General features: G+C 32.3%; 4 protein-coding genes across 6 annotated transcripts; 1 reads left to right on the forward strand and 3 right to left on the reverse strand.

Moving 5' to 3' along the window:
- The first annotated feature begins 7 nt into the window (after nucleotides 1-7).
- LOC100804720 (uncharacterized) lies at nucleotides 8-2724 on the forward strand. Its single transcript, XM_003524942.4, has 2 exons — nucleotides 8-769; nucleotides 1652-2724. The coding sequence occupies exons 1-2, from the start codon at nucleotides 303-305 to the stop codon at nucleotides 1818-1820; spliced, it is 636 nt and encodes a 211-aa protein (XP_003524990.1). The 5' UTR covers nucleotides 8-302; the 3' UTR covers nucleotides 1821-2724.
- On the reverse strand, nucleotides 2618-3285 carry LOC102661356 (probable inactive poly [ADP-ribose] polymerase SRO2). Its single transcript, XM_041015300.1, has 2 exons — nucleotides 3011-3285; nucleotides 2618-2720 (listed from the first exon to the last, which is right to left on the reverse strand). The coding sequence occupies exons 1-2, from the start codon at nucleotides 3283-3285 to the stop codon at nucleotides 2618-2620; spliced, it is 378 nt and encodes a 125-aa protein (XP_040871234.1).
- Nucleotides 3286-4893: 1608 nt separating this feature from the next.
- LOC100805255 (T-complex protein 1 subunit alpha) lies at nucleotides 4894-12255 on the reverse strand. The gene is made up of 17 exons (XM_003524943.5): nucleotides 12093-12255; nucleotides 11945-12009; nucleotides 11788-11877; nucleotides 11612-11698; nucleotides 11459-11518; nucleotides 11257-11307; nucleotides 10614-10709; nucleotides 9894-9959; nucleotides 9507-9724; nucleotides 8931-9027; nucleotides 8038-8124; nucleotides 7041-7175; nucleotides 6675-6779; nucleotides 6418-6546; nucleotides 5987-6090; nucleotides 5393-5483; nucleotides 4894-5297 (listed from the first exon to the last, which is right to left on the reverse strand). Exons 1-17 carry the CDS (start codon nucleotides 12163-12165, stop codon nucleotides 5214-5216), a joined length of 1638 nt encoding a protein of 545 aa, XP_003524991.1. The 5' UTR covers nucleotides 12166-12255; the 3' UTR covers nucleotides 4894-5213.
- Nucleotides 12256-14771: 2516 nt separating this feature from the next.
- On the reverse strand, nucleotides 14772-19825 carry LOC102661619 (disease resistance protein At4g27190). Of its 3 annotated transcripts, none has more exons than XM_041015547.1 (3): nucleotides 19807-19825; nucleotides 18753-18845; nucleotides 14772-17972 (listed from the first exon to the last, which is right to left on the reverse strand). In XM_041015547.1, the coding sequence occupies exon 3, from the start codon at nucleotides 17954-17956 to the stop codon at nucleotides 14987-14989; it is 2970 nt and encodes a 989-aa protein (XP_040871481.1). In that variant the 5' UTR covers nucleotides 17957-17972; nucleotides 18753-18845; nucleotides 19807-19825; the 3' UTR covers nucleotides 14772-14986. The 3 variants fall into 3 exon arrangements, with proteins under 3 accessions (XP_040871481.1, XP_006580204.1, XP_006580205.1); XM_006580142.4 differs by lacking the exon at nucleotides 19807-19825 and having other exon boundaries at nucleotides 15434-15612; nucleotides 15689-17972; nucleotides 18753-18909; XM_006580141.3 differs by lacking the exon at nucleotides 19807-19825 and having other exon boundaries at nucleotides 18753-18909.
- Nucleotides 19826-20330: the final 505 nt, after the last annotated feature.

A 20330-nucleotide genomic window follows, 5' to 3' on the forward strand; every position in this document is an offset into this window, starting at 1 on the left:
AAGGAAATGATTTTGTTTTTTTTTTTTTTAAAAAAAGTGTACACATTGTATTGCGATTTGACCGAGTCTCAAGGACCACGACCACCCTCCACCCTAAACATAGTAGTGCAGAACAAAAAAGCACCTAATTATGCATTACAAAAATGGAAGCTAACAATTCATAGCTGTTCTGTTCTGTTCCTATGGGATCATCACAAAAAGAATGAGCGTCTCATATTATTATTATAATATTCCACTCGCGACCTTCATTTTTCTCTTTAGCCAGCTTCTCGGACTTTCAGGAGGTGGTTGCAGCGACAGCGATGGCGCAAGGCATGGCGAGTAACCGCAACCGGAGCGCGAGCGCGCAAGAAGCCCGCAAGGTGATGGTGGTGGCGGACCCGACGCGGGAATCGGCGGGCGCGTTGCAGTACGCGCTGGCGCATGCGGTGATCGAGCAAGACGAGCTGATTCTGCTGCACGTTGAGAACCCTAGCTCGTGGCGCCACACCATTTCGACGTTCCTGAAGATGCCGTCGTTGGGAAGCTCAACCACTGCGTCGCTGGACCTTGGAGGAGGGGGAGCCGCGGCGGATGGAGAAGGGTTCGATTTTCTGGAGGAGATGAAGCATGCATGCAGGGTTTCTCAGCCGAAAATGAAGGTGCGTGTGATGAAGGTGGAGACCGATGGAAGAGACAAGGCTAGCACTATTCTTTCTCAGAGCAAAACGCATGGGGTTGATGTCGTAGTTATAGGCCAGAAGCGCAATATTACTTCGGCGTTATTAGGGTTAGTATACTACTTCAAACTGCTTTGTTGGATTAATTATTCATTCTCTCCTTTCAATTTCACATTTTTCTATTGGAGTTTCTCTGATTCCTTTTATGAGTTCTAATACGCCAAGTAACTTTAGATTAAGGGGTTTCCGCTATAGCCTAGCCCAACACGGAAAACATTCACTCTTTCTTCTATCTCATTTTCATCCCATTTTTTTCTTAAAATTTTCCTATTTCTTTTTCATTGTATCAACCTTTTTTTCTTTTCTTTTCTCTCTCTCTCTATTTTCCATTCCAATTCACCCCAATGTCGGATTATATTTGAGATGTACTTTCTGTATTTTCTTAAATTCTTGTCTCAAGGAAGAGAAATACGGTTTCAAGTTTGTTTCCATAGTGTTTGATTAAAGTAAAAGGATTTTTAAATTTATTCATTTTTATTTCATTTACAAGTTTAAACAAGGAAAATAGAAAAAAAATTAATAAAGAATCAAAATTCTTCCTCTGTCTCACTCATTTCTATCTCTGCTTTGATATGAGATTTGAAAGGAGAGAAAGATGTATAAAGTCCGTAACCTTTTGTGACTGGATTATTTTTAATTTGAATACTTAATAGTAGAATTTAATTAGAATGTTATAATAACAGCCTACTTTTGTAATAATTTAAAATTATTTATAATTAATTGATTATATTAATACGATATTAGTTAATTTTTTCTCTATGATAGAATCAATTAATTTCACGTTTGGTTCATGATCAATGCATTAAAAAACTTGTAAAACGGAATTTATATATGTGCAGTATGTAGTTGTAGAATGCTGGTGTAGAAGTTAATTTTATTTTGCTAACTTATGATTTTTCTTTTGCGTTTGAAATTTGAATGCATGGCAACAGATATAAGCGACCTGCAGGTGGATCTATGAAAGGGGTGAAAGCGATAGACACTGCAGAGTATTTGATTCAAAACAGTTCGTGCACCTGTGTTAGTGTACAGAGAAAAGGCCAAAATGGAGGCTTTGTTCTCAACTCCAAAACCCACAGAAATTTCTGGCTCTTAGCCTAAAGGCTTCACACCCCCCATGGCCATGCATGGTGGACATTTTTCATTACGGCTTGAACATATCAATTTCGCTGAGGATAGATTTAGGAGAAACTTTTAAATAGACATCATATCATATATTATTATTACATTATACATTAGGCACTCAAATCATTATAACTCCCAGAAACTTATATGGATCATATACTAATGATTTGAGTGCTTATGATCAATAATGTCTATCTAAAAGTTATTCTAGATACGGTGAAATTGGTAAGATTTCCCTGTAACTTGGTTGTTTTGCAAATGGTGAGAAACCCATGGATGTTATCCCAGATTACCTAAAAACACCAATCTACTCATCTTAAAGACGAAAATTTTCTGCTTTTCTCAATGTTTCCAAGGAGAAAATTCTGCTAACAAATGTCATAAAAATGTTAGCTAAAGAATTAATCAATAGATAGATTAAAAATCAGTGTGTTGCTTGATAATATCAAATGTTAAATTTGTACAAACTTTTTACTTTGGATTTGTTAGCAAGTGTTCTTAACTTAGTAGTCAGCAATCTATTATTTACAAAAGGACATACCCGTAATAATGGAACAACACTCTCATTCTAAGATTCCTCCATGTATGCAAACACCCTAGCCACAATTTTAAATCAATTTCAGTAAGCAATAAAAAAATTGTATTAAAAAAAGTGAACTAGAGAATATTTTATATACCCTTAATATAATTATACTTGAAACTTATTATATAATTTGGATGAATGTGTGTATTCAAATAAGCAGTCCACACAATGTCATCTAGGTGCTGATATATCATCCACCCGTGTCATATTGCTTAGAACTAGGTTGGCTCTGCTTTGAGCCAGCAGGAACAGCTTCCACATTCCCTAATATCACCTTGCATAGTAGCACATGCCTAATACCACCTTACACATAGCACTGTGAATCAAATGAACAAATTCTTAGCTCTATTTCCACATAGACATAAAATTGCTTCATTTTTTTTTTATCGACAAAGTTATTGTATTAGAATGTTAGTTTAATTAGTAGAAAAAATCAAATCCATAACCTTTTGTCTTTTTCTTTTTTCCTTAACCATCAAACTCACATTATATTCCCTTTCAGCTCTATTTTCACATAGGCATAAAAATGGTATAAAAAAATAGAACTAGTTCATAGAAAATATTATTGCATACTTACACTTACCTATCAATGGAAAAATTGGCAGCAAATAAAGGCATACCAATACCATGACACTCATCTTTATCACCATCATCATCATTAGCATTATGGTTTTTGCATCCATTGAATCCAGCAGATACAATCTCTAAGAGATCATCCAAGGAGCCACCATACCAAGCATACCCCACATTAGCATCCCCTCCACATTTAATTGCCACCGCCTTAGAGAAAATTTTAAACGAAACCCAACGAGCTTGTCTTGCCACACTAAATGAAAGTATGTTCTTGTAAAGGGCCATGACATTTGTGGCATGTCCCACAAATCCCATACACTTCAAGAAAACATTCGTAATGGTTTCGTATTCTTCACTCCCTCAACTTGCATTAATCCCTTCCTAACCGAATTCTCTATTGGCTGCTGCATGTTTGTTTATTTATTTATTCCGATAAAATAAGATGATTTATATGTAAGTGGGCTATATTTGTTTTGTGTACTTGTAACCTCAATATGCGATTAGCAATGCATGAAAGCAAGGGTTGAATATTTATGTAATTTGTCATGGGCATGAACCTTGCGGACCAAGCTAAAGATGTTTCCGTGATGAAATTGTTGACTGTATCAACAAACGGCTTGGTCTGTGGGGTCGTGGTCTTCCACAATAAATAATGACTTGAAAAAGAAGAAAAATATCCTCTAAAAACTTCTATGCTTATTTTCTTTAAATTATATTTATAACTCCATACCCCTCGGTTTAATGGATCCTCTCTCATGTGAAAATCTTCACCATTAACTGAGTAATTAAAATTACATAACTAAAATTTATTTGATACGAAATAAAAAAATTAATACTAAGTAATATTGTTTTGCTGAATATAATACTAAATAATTAAAATTACATAAAACTAAAATTTGGGAATTTAATATTGTAACATAAAAATTTAATAAATTAACTTAGATTTTTTTGGGAAAAAAATACCGCAGAAGAAACTTTTTTGTTAAAAAAAAGGTATTAAAAAACTGATGTGTTCAAAATGAGAATTCTGAATTTATAATATAAGAATTTTTTTTAATTTGTAATATAAGAATGAATATGTTGATAAATGAAAATTGTGTGATTCCTTGTCACTGTCTAGCGTGAGTGATTCTCTACATTGGCTTCCTTAAGGTTCAAGCCAAAGCAGTGATGATAAACGGTAACAGCTTCCAACCTTCCACATTTGCATTTCACAATGCAAATTGTGAGCACCTTTTTCTTTTCTATTATCAGTCGTTACTGATTTTATTTTATTTTATTATTTTTCACCATCCTAATTCCTAGTTGTGAATTACTGAATTGAGTTGCGAATCCGTTGTCAAAACAAAGTTGAAGACTCCAATTACACTTTTTTTTCTTTGTTGACGAGTTTGCAATAGCTTCCATTATGTGGACGTCTCTCTCTCTCTCTCTCTCTCTATTCAGAAAAAAATATAAAACAAAATCTAAATTCTCATAATTGACAATGAAAAGTTTCATGATACTTAAAATGATTTTATCACCCTTATTAATGATGATAATTATATCTTTATCACATTTAAAACTAAAAAAACATACAGCAGATGAACAATTTTCTAACCATATTAAAATTACAAGTTTAGATAAATCTAATTTTACTGAATTTTATCAATAACACAGTTGAACTTGTTAATTGATGAATCTTAACATAAAAAGTCATCCCTAATTCCATTGATCCTATTAGATACAAGTTCAGCTATATTCATCTAACTATTTTTGTCGCCAGTACTATGATATCTATCATAGCCAGATACTACTGTTACATTAACAACAACGACAAATTATAGTTGGCATGTAGAAGATGTTCTGAGCCCTCATAATATGGAAGAAGAATAAAATGGCATCATAATCCCATTCGCACACGTATTTAGTTCTCATTACTACCAACGAAACATCAAAATTTCACAAACCAAACACTGCCTCAGAAAGACATGTACAAGCATGCAACCAGCCAATGCATGACCAAAAATGTTTGCCTAAAATTTGTTGGAATATAAAATGCTAAGATTTAAATAAACGCTACTTTCAGAAAAATAATTAGAACATTTCTCCAAGAACAAGGGCATTGAAGATAAAATGCAGATACCCTCTTTAAATGCACACCAGCACAACCTGCAAAACTCTCCCTTTTGTAAGCACTGGGAAGTAGATACCTCCTTAGATTCAGTTATACTTTAATCCTCATTTTGACTTTCATCCTTGACAAGCTTGATCATGTCATCAATTCGAAGGATGGTAATAGCAGCTTCAGTTGCAAACTGGGAAAAAAATAAAACTTATAGCTCAGACAGCTGTATAAGAAGGAAGCTATATCTTGAAGTCAACAACTGTTGATATTTAACTAAATACATACCTGAATAATTTTTACTTTGCTCATTGCAGGCTCAATGACTCCGGCCTCCAAGTTGTTTCTGATTTTCCCTTGCGAAAGGTCCAAACCCATACTGGGGAAAAAAGAGAAAAATAATAACAATATTTAGCGAGATGGAAAAGAATGCCAAAGCTTATCAAGCATCATTTCATATGTATTCTCCATTGTTACTTTTCTCTAATATTCATTAACATATTCACATGTTGGAATGATACTTGAATCTGCATATTATGGGCAGATGCACAAACTTATTTTACCAGTCCAAATCCTATATAACCAAATTCAACATATCCTGTCCTATATTTCTCCTTGCACACAACACCCAAATAACCAAAAATATGGCACGTGATATTCCAAAATCACGTCAGTAGCTTCATGTAAAATGGTTACGAAGTTCTAGTGAGTGTGTATAATAATCATATAAGGTGAATTACCATTCCAACACAGGTTGGAAGAAATACTAATGTTTACAAATATAATGACATAACAAAGATAAATTCAACAAACAGACCCGAAGCTAGGAAGAAAACAAATACAAAGGAAACAATATAGATACTATTACTAGTAAGCAAATACCTTGATAAATGTTTCTTATCGGCTTTAGTTTGCGCTGAATGGTGGTAGGCCCGTAATTTTGCCACCAGCTCAGTGGCATCCTTAGCAGCATTAACAGAAAGCACCTGCACCAGTTAAGTGACACCAACATATAAATTTTCAGTGCCAAAATGTTTGGAAATAAGAACCAATCAATTAAAACTAAGTGTCTCAAAAGAGTGAAACGACCAAACATTTAAATTTAAATATCAAATCAAAAAGTAAATTGTTAACCACACTAATCCCGCATGAAAGTCCACTAGACTAAAATTACAGAATTTAATTATTGGACAGGAGATGAAGAGCAAACTCAAACTTTATACCATGTGTTCAACTAGGCCCAACCACCCTAGTTAGTTGTAAAATAAGCAGAAGATCCAAACCTTAAGCCATTAATTTAGCTTGTAACTTACCTTAGGAATGATTAATAGAGACTCAGCAAATTCTGCTATAGCCAACTGCTCTCGAGATCCTAAAGTTGTAGCAAGGTACTCCAAATAAACTGATAATGCTGCTTCAACAGCACCTCCACCAGCTACCACCTGAATTTTATATATTAAAAAATCAAGCACAGGGAAGGCAAAATAAAAAGACATCATTTGAAAAACTTAATCTAAAGCAACATTTTGATTTCAACCAAAGTAGGATGAAAGCTACGTATGCAGGATACCGTATTTGATTCAAGAGTTCTCTTGACAATGGACAATGCATCATGCAGAGCTCTATCCATCTCATCAAGCATATGGTCATTTGCACCTCTTAGAATCAAAGTGACCTACAGAAGAACAACACAGAATCAGGTGATACCGCAAACTATCCACAATGTGCACTAGATAATAAATAATAAACTATCAGTGTCCCCCCATACGTTGCATGGGTGTGTGAGAAGATGATGAGTAAAAAATATCATATTTCTTTAAAAAAATTATAAATATAATTTTAATAGATGTCCAAAACTCCTTGTGTTTTCTGTCTCATGAATTTATTCTTTCATCGAGAAAGAAGAAAATAATCTACAAGTTAATCTAAAACTTACTGCACTTGTAGTTTTGGTCCCTTTGATCATAACTACAGCATCATCAGAAATTCGCTCCTCAACAACCTCATCAGCATATCCAAGAAAAGATGGTTCAAATGTTTCCTCCCCTTCCATATCAGCAAATGTTGAGACCTGTGTCAAAGTAAAAATCAAGTCCAATGATACATAAAGGAAATAGTATTCAAAACTTCTATCCGAAAAAGTGGATACTATACAAGAGATTGATGTTGCTTGACAAAAAATATAACTGAGATATTGTTAACACAGAAGTTTGGCATTAATTTCAAGGAAAGTCTAACTATTAGGGGAAGGATAAAAATGAAAATTGAAATAAATAGAATCGAGGATAATGATTACTTGTCTGGTTGTGGTATTTTATTAACTACAAATTCATCCCTGGTGGTTGCTAATTAAGACACAAAGCTCTTCTTTTTTGTGCCAGAAGATATTTAATTACAAAAGAGAAACCAAAATAGGATTAATAAAATGCCCTAGCAACCACTATTTAAGTAATGATAAGGCATATATAAAAGAGAACCATCTTAAAACATCAAGAAACTTAAATGCAATGAAATTAGAAAAGCCATTTTACGGCCAGAATGATGAAAAGATACAGCCCAAAATGAAAATAAATCCCTTCTCCAATACAGAGCCCCCCCGGGTAAGACAAAGATTACTTTAGTTCAATTTAAAATTGACATTAACAACGTTCATATTTCAGAATGCAAAAGGGTTTCTTGGGATGGCAAGCTTTTAAAAATCTAAGATTTTAAGCAGGTAATATTCAGAGTCATCAATTGTTAGAATGCATTGAATCAATCGCATTCCCCCCAACCCATAAAAATAGCAACAATTTTTTGTTCAACCAATAAAAAGGGAGTTAAAAAAGGAATGGAGCCCTATCTAATCAACACTCCATTGTGACAAATATTCAGCTTTACTGTCAACTTGCTAAAATTGCAATTTAAATTTATTAAAAAAAAAAAAAGCCTACCAATGTTGCACCAGTAGCCTTGGCAACATGGCGCATGTCCTCTTTCCGCACACGTCTTACAGCAATTGCCCCAGCCTCAACAAAGTACTGAAACAAGAATAAATAGTCAGAAAAAAATGCATAAATTCATGACTTTTTATGCCATTAATCAGTAAAAGAGCATATCTTAAACACAGAACCACAAAATCCATTAATGCAAAAGGCAAAAAATCAGAAGTTATGTTTAAAGATCCATAGGCACAAATGTCACAAATTTGGTGTAATTTCATCATTTTGAAGTTAGTAAGGTCAGGCATTTATTCCCTAAAAATGGACCTTGGTAACTGAATTCGCACAAGCCGCAAGGGTTATAACTTCAACCTTTTGTACCATTTGATCCTCAGTTTTAACTATAGTCCAATACAAGTAATGATACCGCAATAAAAAAAATGTATAGTGAATGAAAAGAAAATTTTAAGTAAAAATCCTATCTTCTGTCATGTCATGAATTCCTGGGTGTAATGCCTCATTTAAATTGTCTACTAAATCCAAAATCTTTTTTATCATTCAGTTGTGTCACATAATCAGATCTGATATCATCAGCTGAAAGTATTAAAAACTCCCCCATCAAACCCCTAATACTCAGCTTGAATTTTCCCTAAATCAATAATCCATCAAACACCAAACTCCAATCTAAGAGGTGAACTTCACATACCCAAGCAGCCACCAAACAACCCTTGTAATTGATCAGGATGAGTAATTTATACGAGGTCAAAACATGATATGCTCAACTGTCAACAGATATATATTATAATATAATACAAAAAGATAAAGTCAAACACTTTCTTTGACAGCCTAAATGTAAGATTATAACTAAATCCTCTTGCTCGAAGAAAAATATCAAAGAAATATACCTTAAGAGCCATGTCATCAATTCCTTTAGTTGTCAGAATAACATTAGCTCCAGCCTTCAGCAGTTTTTCAATGCGTTCCTTAGTCATATCGGCCTCTCTGCAATTAGAAAAAAAAAGGCCCAAGTCAAAATGTATTATAGATATTACTTTATATTGCAAGATGATATGGATGGAGAATTGTCCCAAACAAAGCAAAAGCAAATTCCCACAATGAAAACATTAGCTGGCTTACACAATTAACAATAGTCTTTATAAGAACTACAAAAATCAATAATTAACCATAATATTTTGAGTATTTAACTTAACAGGGCTGTGGATTGATTTCAAGCCTATCATCCAAAAGTTTTCTATTTATGCCTATTTTATACAGCTCTTAGAATCTGGGGGTTTGGGCCTAACCCAACCCCAAAATCTAGCTCATGGGGTGAGGGTTACCAATGTAGGACTTGGGTCTTTCCAAATAACAGCTTATTTTCAATAAGATATAGATTTATTCTTATTATATTAAAGGAAAATGAATCCAGGAAGGTTGGGTATCATAGTAATATAGAACCCAAATGATCATACTGACAGTACCTTTGACGAATTTTCTCTAGTTCCCTAGGATCAGTAACTAAAACTTGAACACCCAACTGCATTTTTGTCTTCTGAAGATTGAAATCAAGACAAGCAATTCTTGCAGGGGCAACCCTGAGAGGCATTCCTTGAGCAGCACGGCCAGTATTTAGAGCATAACCATTCATCAGAAAGCTGTCTCTAGCACTTTTTCCATGAGCTTTCAAGATATTGATTCCCTGGAACATGAGGCACAAAATAAGTAAGAAATTAAATCCATTCAAATCCTATGAACATTAAAGCAGGTAAGAAGCAAGATTAAAATATATACTACAGATGTTCATATTGCTCAAATTGGCATCTTTCATCCAGGAAAAGAACTGAAATCACAGGAATTCTACTACCAACCTTGATTGGGTATTTAACTTCACCTCGAGCATTGGTCATTTTTACAGCTTGCACTGCATCCACAACCTGTGAAAAATTGCACACAAGTCCATTTCACTAAAAAATAGTGACTACCTATACCTACAATCTACACTCTACAGACAAAAAAAACTGTCCAAAATAGCAGTTAGCATCCTTTTCGCAACTAATCAATAACTTCAGAAAATAACCCTTCATAATGAGAAACAGAACTTTCAAAAGTCACTTAGACCATATCCCCAAAATTCAATTGATTGATTTTAAAAACTCTCCTAGTACTGACAATAAAGTTTTATTTCAGTTTCATGTGACAGCACTCATACTGCCAAACCAAATATGGTCAACAATAAATAATTTTACACATTTAAAACACAGTAGAAACTGATGGAATCAAGAAATATGTGAACTCCTTTCCTCTAAAGCAGAAAGAAAGTGTAAAATCTAGCAAGGTTAGGAGATTTTTTATTTTAAAAAAATCAGGTTTCAAGTGAGATGAGGATTGAAAAGAATATAGCTTTATCAATATCAAGTTTTCAATCACTAATCCAACTAAATATTGATACAAGAAACAGAAAATTCATATAAGCTTCATTAGATTGGATATGCACTAGAATTTGCAGAAGCAGCAGAACATGGTGTGCATCAATCATGTGATATAAACTCTCAACATTTTATATAAAAGCAATGCAATTACAAACATACCAAAACGGCGAAGAAGTCACTATCACCAGCTATCAACTTTGAGGACATACTGGTCTTGGCACAGTTAATTAGTGAATCCTTTCCCAGCTTTTCAACCTAAAAGTCAAGAGAACAATCCAACTGAGTAACACATTATATACAACAATTTGCAAATGCATTAATTAATATTTGGGCATAACATAACAATGGTCATATGGTCCAAAGTTAGCTTTTCAAAATATAAAACAGGGAACCAATAACCAAGAGATGCAAGCTTTCGTCCTCAGTCCTCACATCCCAAACTTATTTTTGCATTAGTTAATGATTGTAACATTGATGGAAGGAAGACATGAACAATACACATACATATTGATAAGTAGTGTGATATTATTGGGCAATGGCATATTTAAGGAAATCAAATCATAAGAACTCATAATGAGTGGAATACAGCATACAATGACTCTACAGATCCATGACTACAAAAAATGTGAAAGAATAATCATTAAGGAACTAACATCGTTGGCGTTCAAATATTCTAACAATGACATCTATCGACAATCAAAGGAGGAGAGAAGAGACCAGAGAAAAAAAGGTTAGGGCCCCTGATTACTTAAGCTTAAAAAATATGCATACAAAATAAAAAAGTTTATTAAGGAGATCTTACCTTGACAGCTAGTTTTTCTTCTACATATTTACAAGCCTCACGCATAGCAAGCTATAAAGAATAATCAACATAAAGAGAAGTTAGTTAAACCGTGCAAATTCACAATTCAAATAGCAGAACAGCAAAATTTCATAATGGTACAAAGTTTAAATATAGCAATAGACAATTAATTAAGTTTAAGAAATTATTAAAAGACACTTACTCTATATCCACTGATAATCGAGGTAGGATGAATCTTGTTCCTGACAAGGTCATTTGCCCTCTGCAGAAAAGAACACTCACACTCGTTAGTTAGCTACATCTGAGATAAACACAAAACACAAAGTGCCAACCAAACAGAGAGCGATGCAGTTACTTTGAGAAGCTCAGCAGCGACAATGACGACCGAAGTAGTGCCGTCTCCGACTTCTCGGTCCTGAAGCTCGGCGAGTTCCACCAAAACCTAAAAAGCAACACAGGTGAGTAATAAAAAGCAATGGAACGAAAAAAAAAAAAAGAGAGAAAGCGAAGAGCGAGTGGAGTGTGGTTCACCTTGGCAGCAGGATGCTCCACTTCAAGCATCTTGAGAATCGTGGCACCGTCGTTGGTGATAGTGACGTCGCCAATGTCGTCGACGAGCATCTGAAACGAATCGCATCAGACATTGCTTACTTCGTCTAAGATCTGACTATGTATAGAGAGAGAGTACCTTGTCGAGGCCAACGGGGCCTAAAGAGCTTTTGACGATGTTGGCAACGGCTTGGCATGCCACAACTGCATTAACAGAGATTGAACTATGTTAGAAATGGTTGTTACGTTTTTCATTGTGAAAGAAAAGAGAGAGAGAGAGACGATACCGTTTTGGGTGCGAACGTCTTGGCCGGACTGTCGCTCGCCGGCGATGTCAGGGGTTTGCGCAACAACCGCCATTGCAAAGTGTGTAGTGTAGTCTAGGGCTTCACTCGCAAAGGGTTTTGGTTTTTTTAACTTCGCCCTTCCTTTACTTTTCTTTTTATGCTAAGCTATGCTTTCTTTTCCCTCCTCCCTCTTTATTTCTTTCTTTTTCACTTCCAACTCCAAGTGCATTTTTTTTTAATGTCGTTTAAGTTGTTTTAAAAAAAATTAACAATATTTTAAAATAAGTTTATGTGAATTTTTTTTATATTTTTTTATCTGTTTTAATTAAATACAATAATTTATGCATCTCAACCAACTAAGATCTCTTTAGTTTTTTTTTAACATATAAAAATAATTTTTACATTTGATTAAAAAAAATAAAGTTGCATAATATAATATTAATATATGTTTAGATGAGAGTCAGAAATTTAATGATTTTATTTTTTTACATGAGCATAATGATTTGATAAGTTCTGATTTAGAAAAAAAAAATTCTATTTGTGTGTAATTATTATTATTTATTTATATAAACCAACATTCTGTTATATTCTTTTGGACACGATTTACACTGAATTTCTCTTATTTTACAATATTCACTTCTTAAATTTACATAACAAATCAACGGACAAAAATTAAGTTTGTTTTAACATACTTATTTTGATATATTATGTAATTTGTATAACACGGATTTTATACATTTTTTTGTTTGTTTTCATTTTATAAGATATTTTATACTATTAAGCTATGTCGGATAAAACTAACTAAAAAATTAATTGAAAGTTAAAAATTTAGATTGAAGATGAAAAACTAATTTATAATTGATAATTGAAAGGTTAACATATTAAATTATAAGTGTTGGTAAAATTAATAGTTGAAGCAGAGAAAAATATAAAATGTAAAATCATAATTTATTTGAAAAAGATAACTGAAAAATTGAATAAATATATTAAAAATAAAAATGAAAGAAAATATAAAAAATTAGAAGCTAATGTTTTAAAAAATAATACTTTATGTAGTATTTTAAAAAAAGTTTGTTTAGGAAATAGTCAAATAAGTTTTTCATCTATTAAAAATTATTTTTTTTTATATTAGAATATCCATGAACCAAAATGAAAAATATACACGTGATCTTTTTTGTTTTTTTTTTTTCTTACTTCATATCTGAATGTAAATCACTTACAATATTATTTTGGTAGAATCATTCACACTATTATTATGATTATGTTTAAATATTGAAACTAAATGTTATGGTCACGAAAAATATTCTATAGTACTTTTATGTTTTTAATAACTTATAAGTGGAATGAAATAAAATATTTTTGAAAAAAAATTGTGTAATATTGTTTGTTCTTAGTTTTATATATCAAAAAATGAATTTAGCTATGTTATATAATTGAAGTAGCATGATTTTAAAGTAGGTAAACATTTGTAATTCATATATATATAAGTTATTATTTATTTATGTTGTATATATTTTTATTTTTTATATTGAAATGTGCATGGAGAAAAAATAAAAATAAACGTTTGATCATGTTTTTTATTTTTTGTTTCATATTAATTATTAATTATCTGAATGTGAATCACTCATAAATTTTGGTACGTAGAATCACTCATAATATTATTAATTTATTATAATTATATGATATAAATGTTATGTTCACGAGAAATATTCTATAGTATATTTTTCCTTTTTTTAATAACTTATAAGTCTAATGAAATAAAATATTTTTGAAAAATAAATTAGTGTAATATTTTTCTTCTCATTTTATATATATAACAAACTGAATTTAACTATGTTATTATATAATTAAAGTAGCATATTTCAAGGTAGGTAAACATTTGTAATTCTATTTATTTTTTAAGTTATGTTGTATATATTTTAATTTATTTTTTTATATTAAAACGTCCATGGACAAAAAATGAAAAGCAAATGTTATATAGTTAAAGTAGCATAATTTTAAAGTAGGAAAACATTTTGTAATTATATATATATATATATATATATATATATATATATATATATTAAATTATTATTTATTTATGTTGTATCTATTTTAATTTATTTATTTTATATTAAAAACGTTCATGTACAAAAAAATGAAAAATAAATGGGATTCGAAGGCATCTTAGATTAGTCAAACATCTAATCAGTAGAGTTATGAAAGTTACTTTAGTATCTTGTACGTCTTTTTTTTTTTTTGCATTTGGCTCATAGAGACCCACCTAGCCTGCCAAGCACAAGATCTTTAGAGGATATATATGTAAGGCAAGTTATCTCATACAATGATTCATGTTGACATATATCATTATTCCCCTTTCTCTAGTAAAGAGACATTATCAAGATGTTCTAGTATGTCAATACCACAATTACGTGCACTTCACGATTTGCGAGGATAAGTCAATCCATTTCTTTTTTTACACAGTTGTTTTTGCAAGTAACAATTTAGACTCCTTAATGATAAAACCACTTATGCGATTATTGCTAAATAATGAGACACCTTCATACATCTGTTATCACATTGTTTGCTTGAGGAGTTGCTCTTCAAGCTCCCCAATCTTACTCTAGAGTCTAGATGCTTATAGACAAGGTTCTTACCTCATTTTTTTCCTATTAAGATTAACTGCAAAAACATTACTGGTTCTCTTTAACCTCAAGCACATTCCAAATAACTTAGTTCCAAATATATACATTAGTACAAACTTTTAGTCCCAAACCTTCAAACACAACAAACCATAAAATAATACAATCCAAGCTATTTTTTCTCGAGTTTCTTGCAATAAACTAAAGAAAGACAAATAAACACATTTATTTTTCACATTTAACAGGAATTGTTACATGCATGAAAGAAAATATCTAAGAAAAATACTCATTGGAGGCAGCAAAGATGGGACGCACCTTGTTGTTTGTCCACTCCAACTCATCCCACCACTCTTGCTGCCCTTTAATGGACTTTAAGTTGACTGCATTGTCACTGTCTAGTGGTAAAGTTTTCAACTTAGGACAGTTATGAATCCTTAACAGCTCCAAAGAGGACCAAGCCAATGTATGAGTTGAGCATATAGTTTTGAAGTTAGGCAAGTTAACCAGCAGAAGTATTTCTAGTTTTGGAAGCACATCCCTTTCTCCTTCAATGTCTTCTTCTCTGATAAGTACTTCAATTTTTGAACAATCTTCAAGTTTCAGATTTTGAAGTTCTGAAAAATGTTGAATTGCTCCATTGCTGAAAATGTCACTCAGTGAAGGACAATTCTTCAATGACAACGTTTGTAATCTGGAAAAGGTTCCACTGTGCAAGGGACCTCTAAAAACACATTTTAAATTGAGCAAATTTTCCAAATATAATTGCTCCAAATTTGGTAAGATGACTCTTGTTTCTATTTGGATTCCATTCATGGTGTTGCTACTTGTATCCGCTGACACAATTGTTAAAACTTTGTTGCATCTTGTAATCAAAAGACCACGAATGCGTTCCAAACACACTACGCCAGCAAAATTTGTCAATTTTTTTATATCTTTATGGCAAACTAATTCAAATGCATCAGTTTTTGGTAGTACCTCAATAATTGCCGAGTCATCCTTCTGTCCACCATTGCAATACCTCAAATAATTAGTAATTTTATACTCAAAAGATTCAAGTATTTGAGGTCGCCTTGAGTTTTGGCATCCCACAAAGAATCTAAATGAATTTTGCTGCTTACAACTCCATGATTTACTTCTTGAAAGAAATTCTCCAAGAATGATTGAGGAGGGAAAACAACATCTGAGATGTGTTACATTTTCCAAAGAAGCCACATGTTGTAAAACATTTTCAGCATCATTGCACCATTGTTCATAGGATATGACTTGAATGGTTAATTCTTCCAACCTATGAAGCTTTGAAATCACATGAACATTTTGAGCTTCATTATCTTCACTTACAATGAATGGGATTCGCAGGCATCTTAGATTAGTCAAACATCCAATTTGTAGAGGTATGAATGTTACTTTAGTATCTCGTATGTCAAGGACCTCTAGAAATTGAAGTGATCCAATTTCAGATGATAATGATTCCAAGAGCTCGCAACTGTTCAAGAATAAACCCCGTAGACAAGTCAATTTTGATAAAGACGATGGCAGTTGTGTAATCATGCTATTATACAAGTCTAACAGAAGTAGACTGCTCATGTTCTCAAAAAAAGTTGGTGGTATTGTAGTTAGTTTTGGATTTTTTCGCAGCAACAACGTCAAAATCATGCTGCTATCTTGGCTTGTTGGAAAATCAAGCAGTTGTCTCATAGAGACCCACCTAGCCTGCTGCCAAGCTCTTGAATTTGAGAGATTTTCAGATTCTTCGCCATCTTGGAGGTAAAAGCTACATTCAGGATCTTTAGAGGATATGTGTAATGCAAGTTGTCTCATACAATGATTCATGTTGACATATATCATTGATTCCCCTTTCTCTAGTAAAGAGACATTAGCAAGATGTTCTAATATGTTAATACCACAATTGCGTGCACTTCGATATGACCTTTTGTCATTTATATCACCGAGTAAACCTTGTGCTGCCCAACACTCCACTAAATAATCAGTGTAAACCTTGCTATTTGCAGGATACAGTGAAGTGTATAAAAAGCATTTCTGCTTCTTTTTATCTTTGAGTTCATCATAACAGAATTTCAGGCATGAGTACAACTCTTCTAAACCTTGATTTTGAAGTTCAGGCCAAGGTTTAAGATCTTCAAGTCCCGCCGACCAACTTGAAGCAGACTCTTTCAATTTAAAAGAATTTGCTATATTGTAAATAAGAAGTGGAAGACGAGAGCACCTTTTGCATACAAGTTTGGCTATAGGTTGAATTTCAAGGGAATCAATCTTAGGATTAAAGGCATGAACAGTATCTCTGAACATCTTCCATGCTTCCTCAGGAGATAACTCCATGACTTTGATGACCCTCTGCACCTTATTCAACTTATAAACTCGAGGGAGTCGAGTGGCAATTACTACCTTACCGCCATTGTTGACGTGACTAGGAATTCCCAACTGCTCCAAATTGATGGCATCCTCAACCTCATCCAAAATCAATAAATACTTCTTCTTCTCTAGCTCTTTGTGTATTCTTCTTGCAACATCACCGCTATGCTTCTTGTTGGTTTCTATGTCCAGCATCAACCGATTAGCAATTTTCTCTTGAAGCTTATGGTCATCCGCTGTGGCTTTCACAAAAATGACAATTTCAAACAGTTTAGCAACCTCTTCATTGTTGTTTAGGTTCTGCATTATTGTTGTTTTCCCCACCCCTTTTGTTCCACACACTCCAATGACTTTAATCTTATTATTTTTTAGCAAACCCAGCATATTTTTCAAGGCACCTTGAAGGGTTGGATATCCACTTATCTGTGGGACATTTAACTCCTTTAAGACAGGCTCTGGTGGTTTATCAACAAGAAAATCTCTTAAACATTCATCCTTCTTAAGTTCACGAACATAGTTGCACTTCTTCTCCATCTCTTCACTCAGATGTGAACGCCGTTGAATACGCCACCAGGGTAGCATTTTCTCTTCGTATTTAACTTTCAGCTTCTGCACTTCTTCTGCAGCATCTGATACCCTGTTTGTCCACAGTTTGTAAGCATTAGTGGTATCTTTGTGGTTGTTTCTTTGAACCTCCCTCTCTTTATCCTTCTTTATTGCAAGTAGCATCTCCATGTCTTTGAGCAAAATGTTGTAGTTGTCATCAAGGTTTCTGGAAGACGCAATTTTAGATGCAATTGTAGAATGTAATTCTCCAATGCCATGCGCTCCTACCTCTCCAACAAGAGGGGCTACAACCTCAAGCCCAGACATTATGAAACTTCAAAGCCTACAATACGTTAACAAAGAAAATAAAATAAAAGGTTATATTCATATAATACACCAAATCAACGTATAGAAATTCTAGACGTCAGCGGTATAAAATTTTGAAGCATACACAAAAATAGCAGCTTTATTCAATATGAATATGTATCTAACTCCCAAAACCAGAACTTCAGTATGTAAAAACTAATGATTCAACCCTTTAGTAACACACTTGATCATTATTTATGCACCTTGGATTAGTTCTCTTTTCTGTTTGGCAGTAAAAACAATTCAAATATAGATAATTACAATAAAATCTTAAATTCTAAAGCAATCATTAAGAAACACAAAAAGCATTGTATATGTATGTGCGTATATATAGTATATATAAACCTTGAGACTAGAAGTAGCATCATTTAAAAGTAGTAACTTATTGAAACTCAGGGAGGCGAATTTTTTTTTACACAATTATTTAATTATTTACTTATAATAAATAATCATGTAATAAATAAAAAAAGTTCCACAAAAATATTTTTTTTTATTAATTTTATGTGTAAAACAAGAGATAAAATCTACTACTTGAAAAAAAAATTAAACAAACATTGACTCAATACTCTATTTTTCTTATTCATTTTTTACTAACAATGTTTTCTTTTTCTTTTTTCTCAAGTATATATAAAGGATCTTGAGGGAGGGCCAAGGCCCCTGCTTGCCTCCCCTAAATCCGTCCCTGTTGAAACTGATATACAAAATCATTGGAATCTATCTCAGGAGCAACAGTTAAGTAAGAAAGATTCATGTGTACCTCTGCTGCTAACAGTTAAGAATTGAGATCCATCTCGGGGGCATCAGGAGCAACAATAAAGAAAGATTCATGCATGTCTAGCTCTTCCAGCAGCTGTTGTCCACATATTTTGCAAAATGATGGGTAAGTCAATACTAGTGGAGGACAGGCACCAACCAAAATAAATACTACTGATTAAAATACATTTGATTATTCTATATGTCAGTTTAATCTATATACATTTAAAAAAATACTTTTGACTACAAAATAAAAAAGAATATTTATAAATATATTCTTCATATCATTTTACATTTATTAGTTAGTTCAACATATGCTTTTATAGAACACTTTTAATTAAATGACCTAGCTTAACTACTTTGAGTTCAAATAGTTCTTCATCTTTAAGCCATTTTATTAGTGAGTCTTACCAAATATAGTGCATCCAAGAATGTGTTTGATAAGTCATTTCAAATAATCAAGAACTTATTTAATTTATAAGTTTGTTCTACCTTAATGGCTTTCAAGTTTTAGTTAAAAAAATGACTTTTAAGCATTGCATTAGCTTAGAATTATTTTTGTCAGATATAGTTTGAAAGTTATTGAATATGAAATATTTAGTAAAATTATCTAATAAACTGATTATTCCATATATATGTTAGTCTGCGTATGTATAATTAAAAATGTAATAGATTTAGATGATAGATATGGATTATTTTCTATTATTAGGTATAACATATTTTATAAAAAAAATTAAAAGTGAAATAATTAAATATACAAATATAATTTGTTGAAAATACGAGTTTTATTAATTAGGAAGGAATAAAATAATATCAATTTTGGAAATTAGCAGACAAAATTAAAAAAAACAGCAATCATAAAACTTTTGTGTCATAAGTTATATTTTTTTGAAATTATTGTATTTTAGAGAAAGATTAAAACAATAAATTAATTATTCCTTATTTAGTTCATACAGAATCAAACTACTTAAGGCTGAAGAGTGGTCGAGATCCATCTCAAGGGTGAGTGAGGAATCAGAAGCAACAGTTAAGAAAGATTTATGATTATGATTGTGTACCTCTGCGAGTGCCAGCAGTTGCAAGATGATCGATCAAGTGTTTGATTATTGCTTGCTCTGTTTGTTTCACAATGGACTAAAGTCAACGCGTTTATCACTTGACTTTAGTGTGTGGTGTCGGCTCGATACCAATATAGGACAAAAAGTAAAGGTATGGATTATTCTTTTTGGAAGGTTAATAGTATTGATTATGATTAAATTAAAAAAATATGTACAATTATTTTTATTTTTTAATCAAATACATTTTTTTATCATATTATTATTGATGCAAAATATCTATTGATTTTGTTCATGACTAATTTCCGTTAAAGAAATTTACTAATCACATCTGGTAGAATTCTCCACAAGATTTAAAAGTGAGATCTTGGACCAAAGGAATAAATATATTTAAAAAATCTGAATTTATTTTATTATTTAATTTGTTTAAATAAAATTGATCTTTTGTTTATAATGTGTTTAAATAAAAGCTATAATTTTATTTTTCAATAAATTGATCTGTATATAAATACATCTTTTCACATTTT

Source organism: Glycine max, chromosome 5, assembly GCF_000004515.6.
Source record: "Glycine max cultivar Williams 82 chromosome 5, Glycine_max_v4.0, whole genome shotgun sequence".
Taxonomy (NCBI): domain Eukaryota; kingdom Viridiplantae; phylum Streptophyta; class Magnoliopsida; order Fabales; family Fabaceae; genus Glycine; species Glycine max.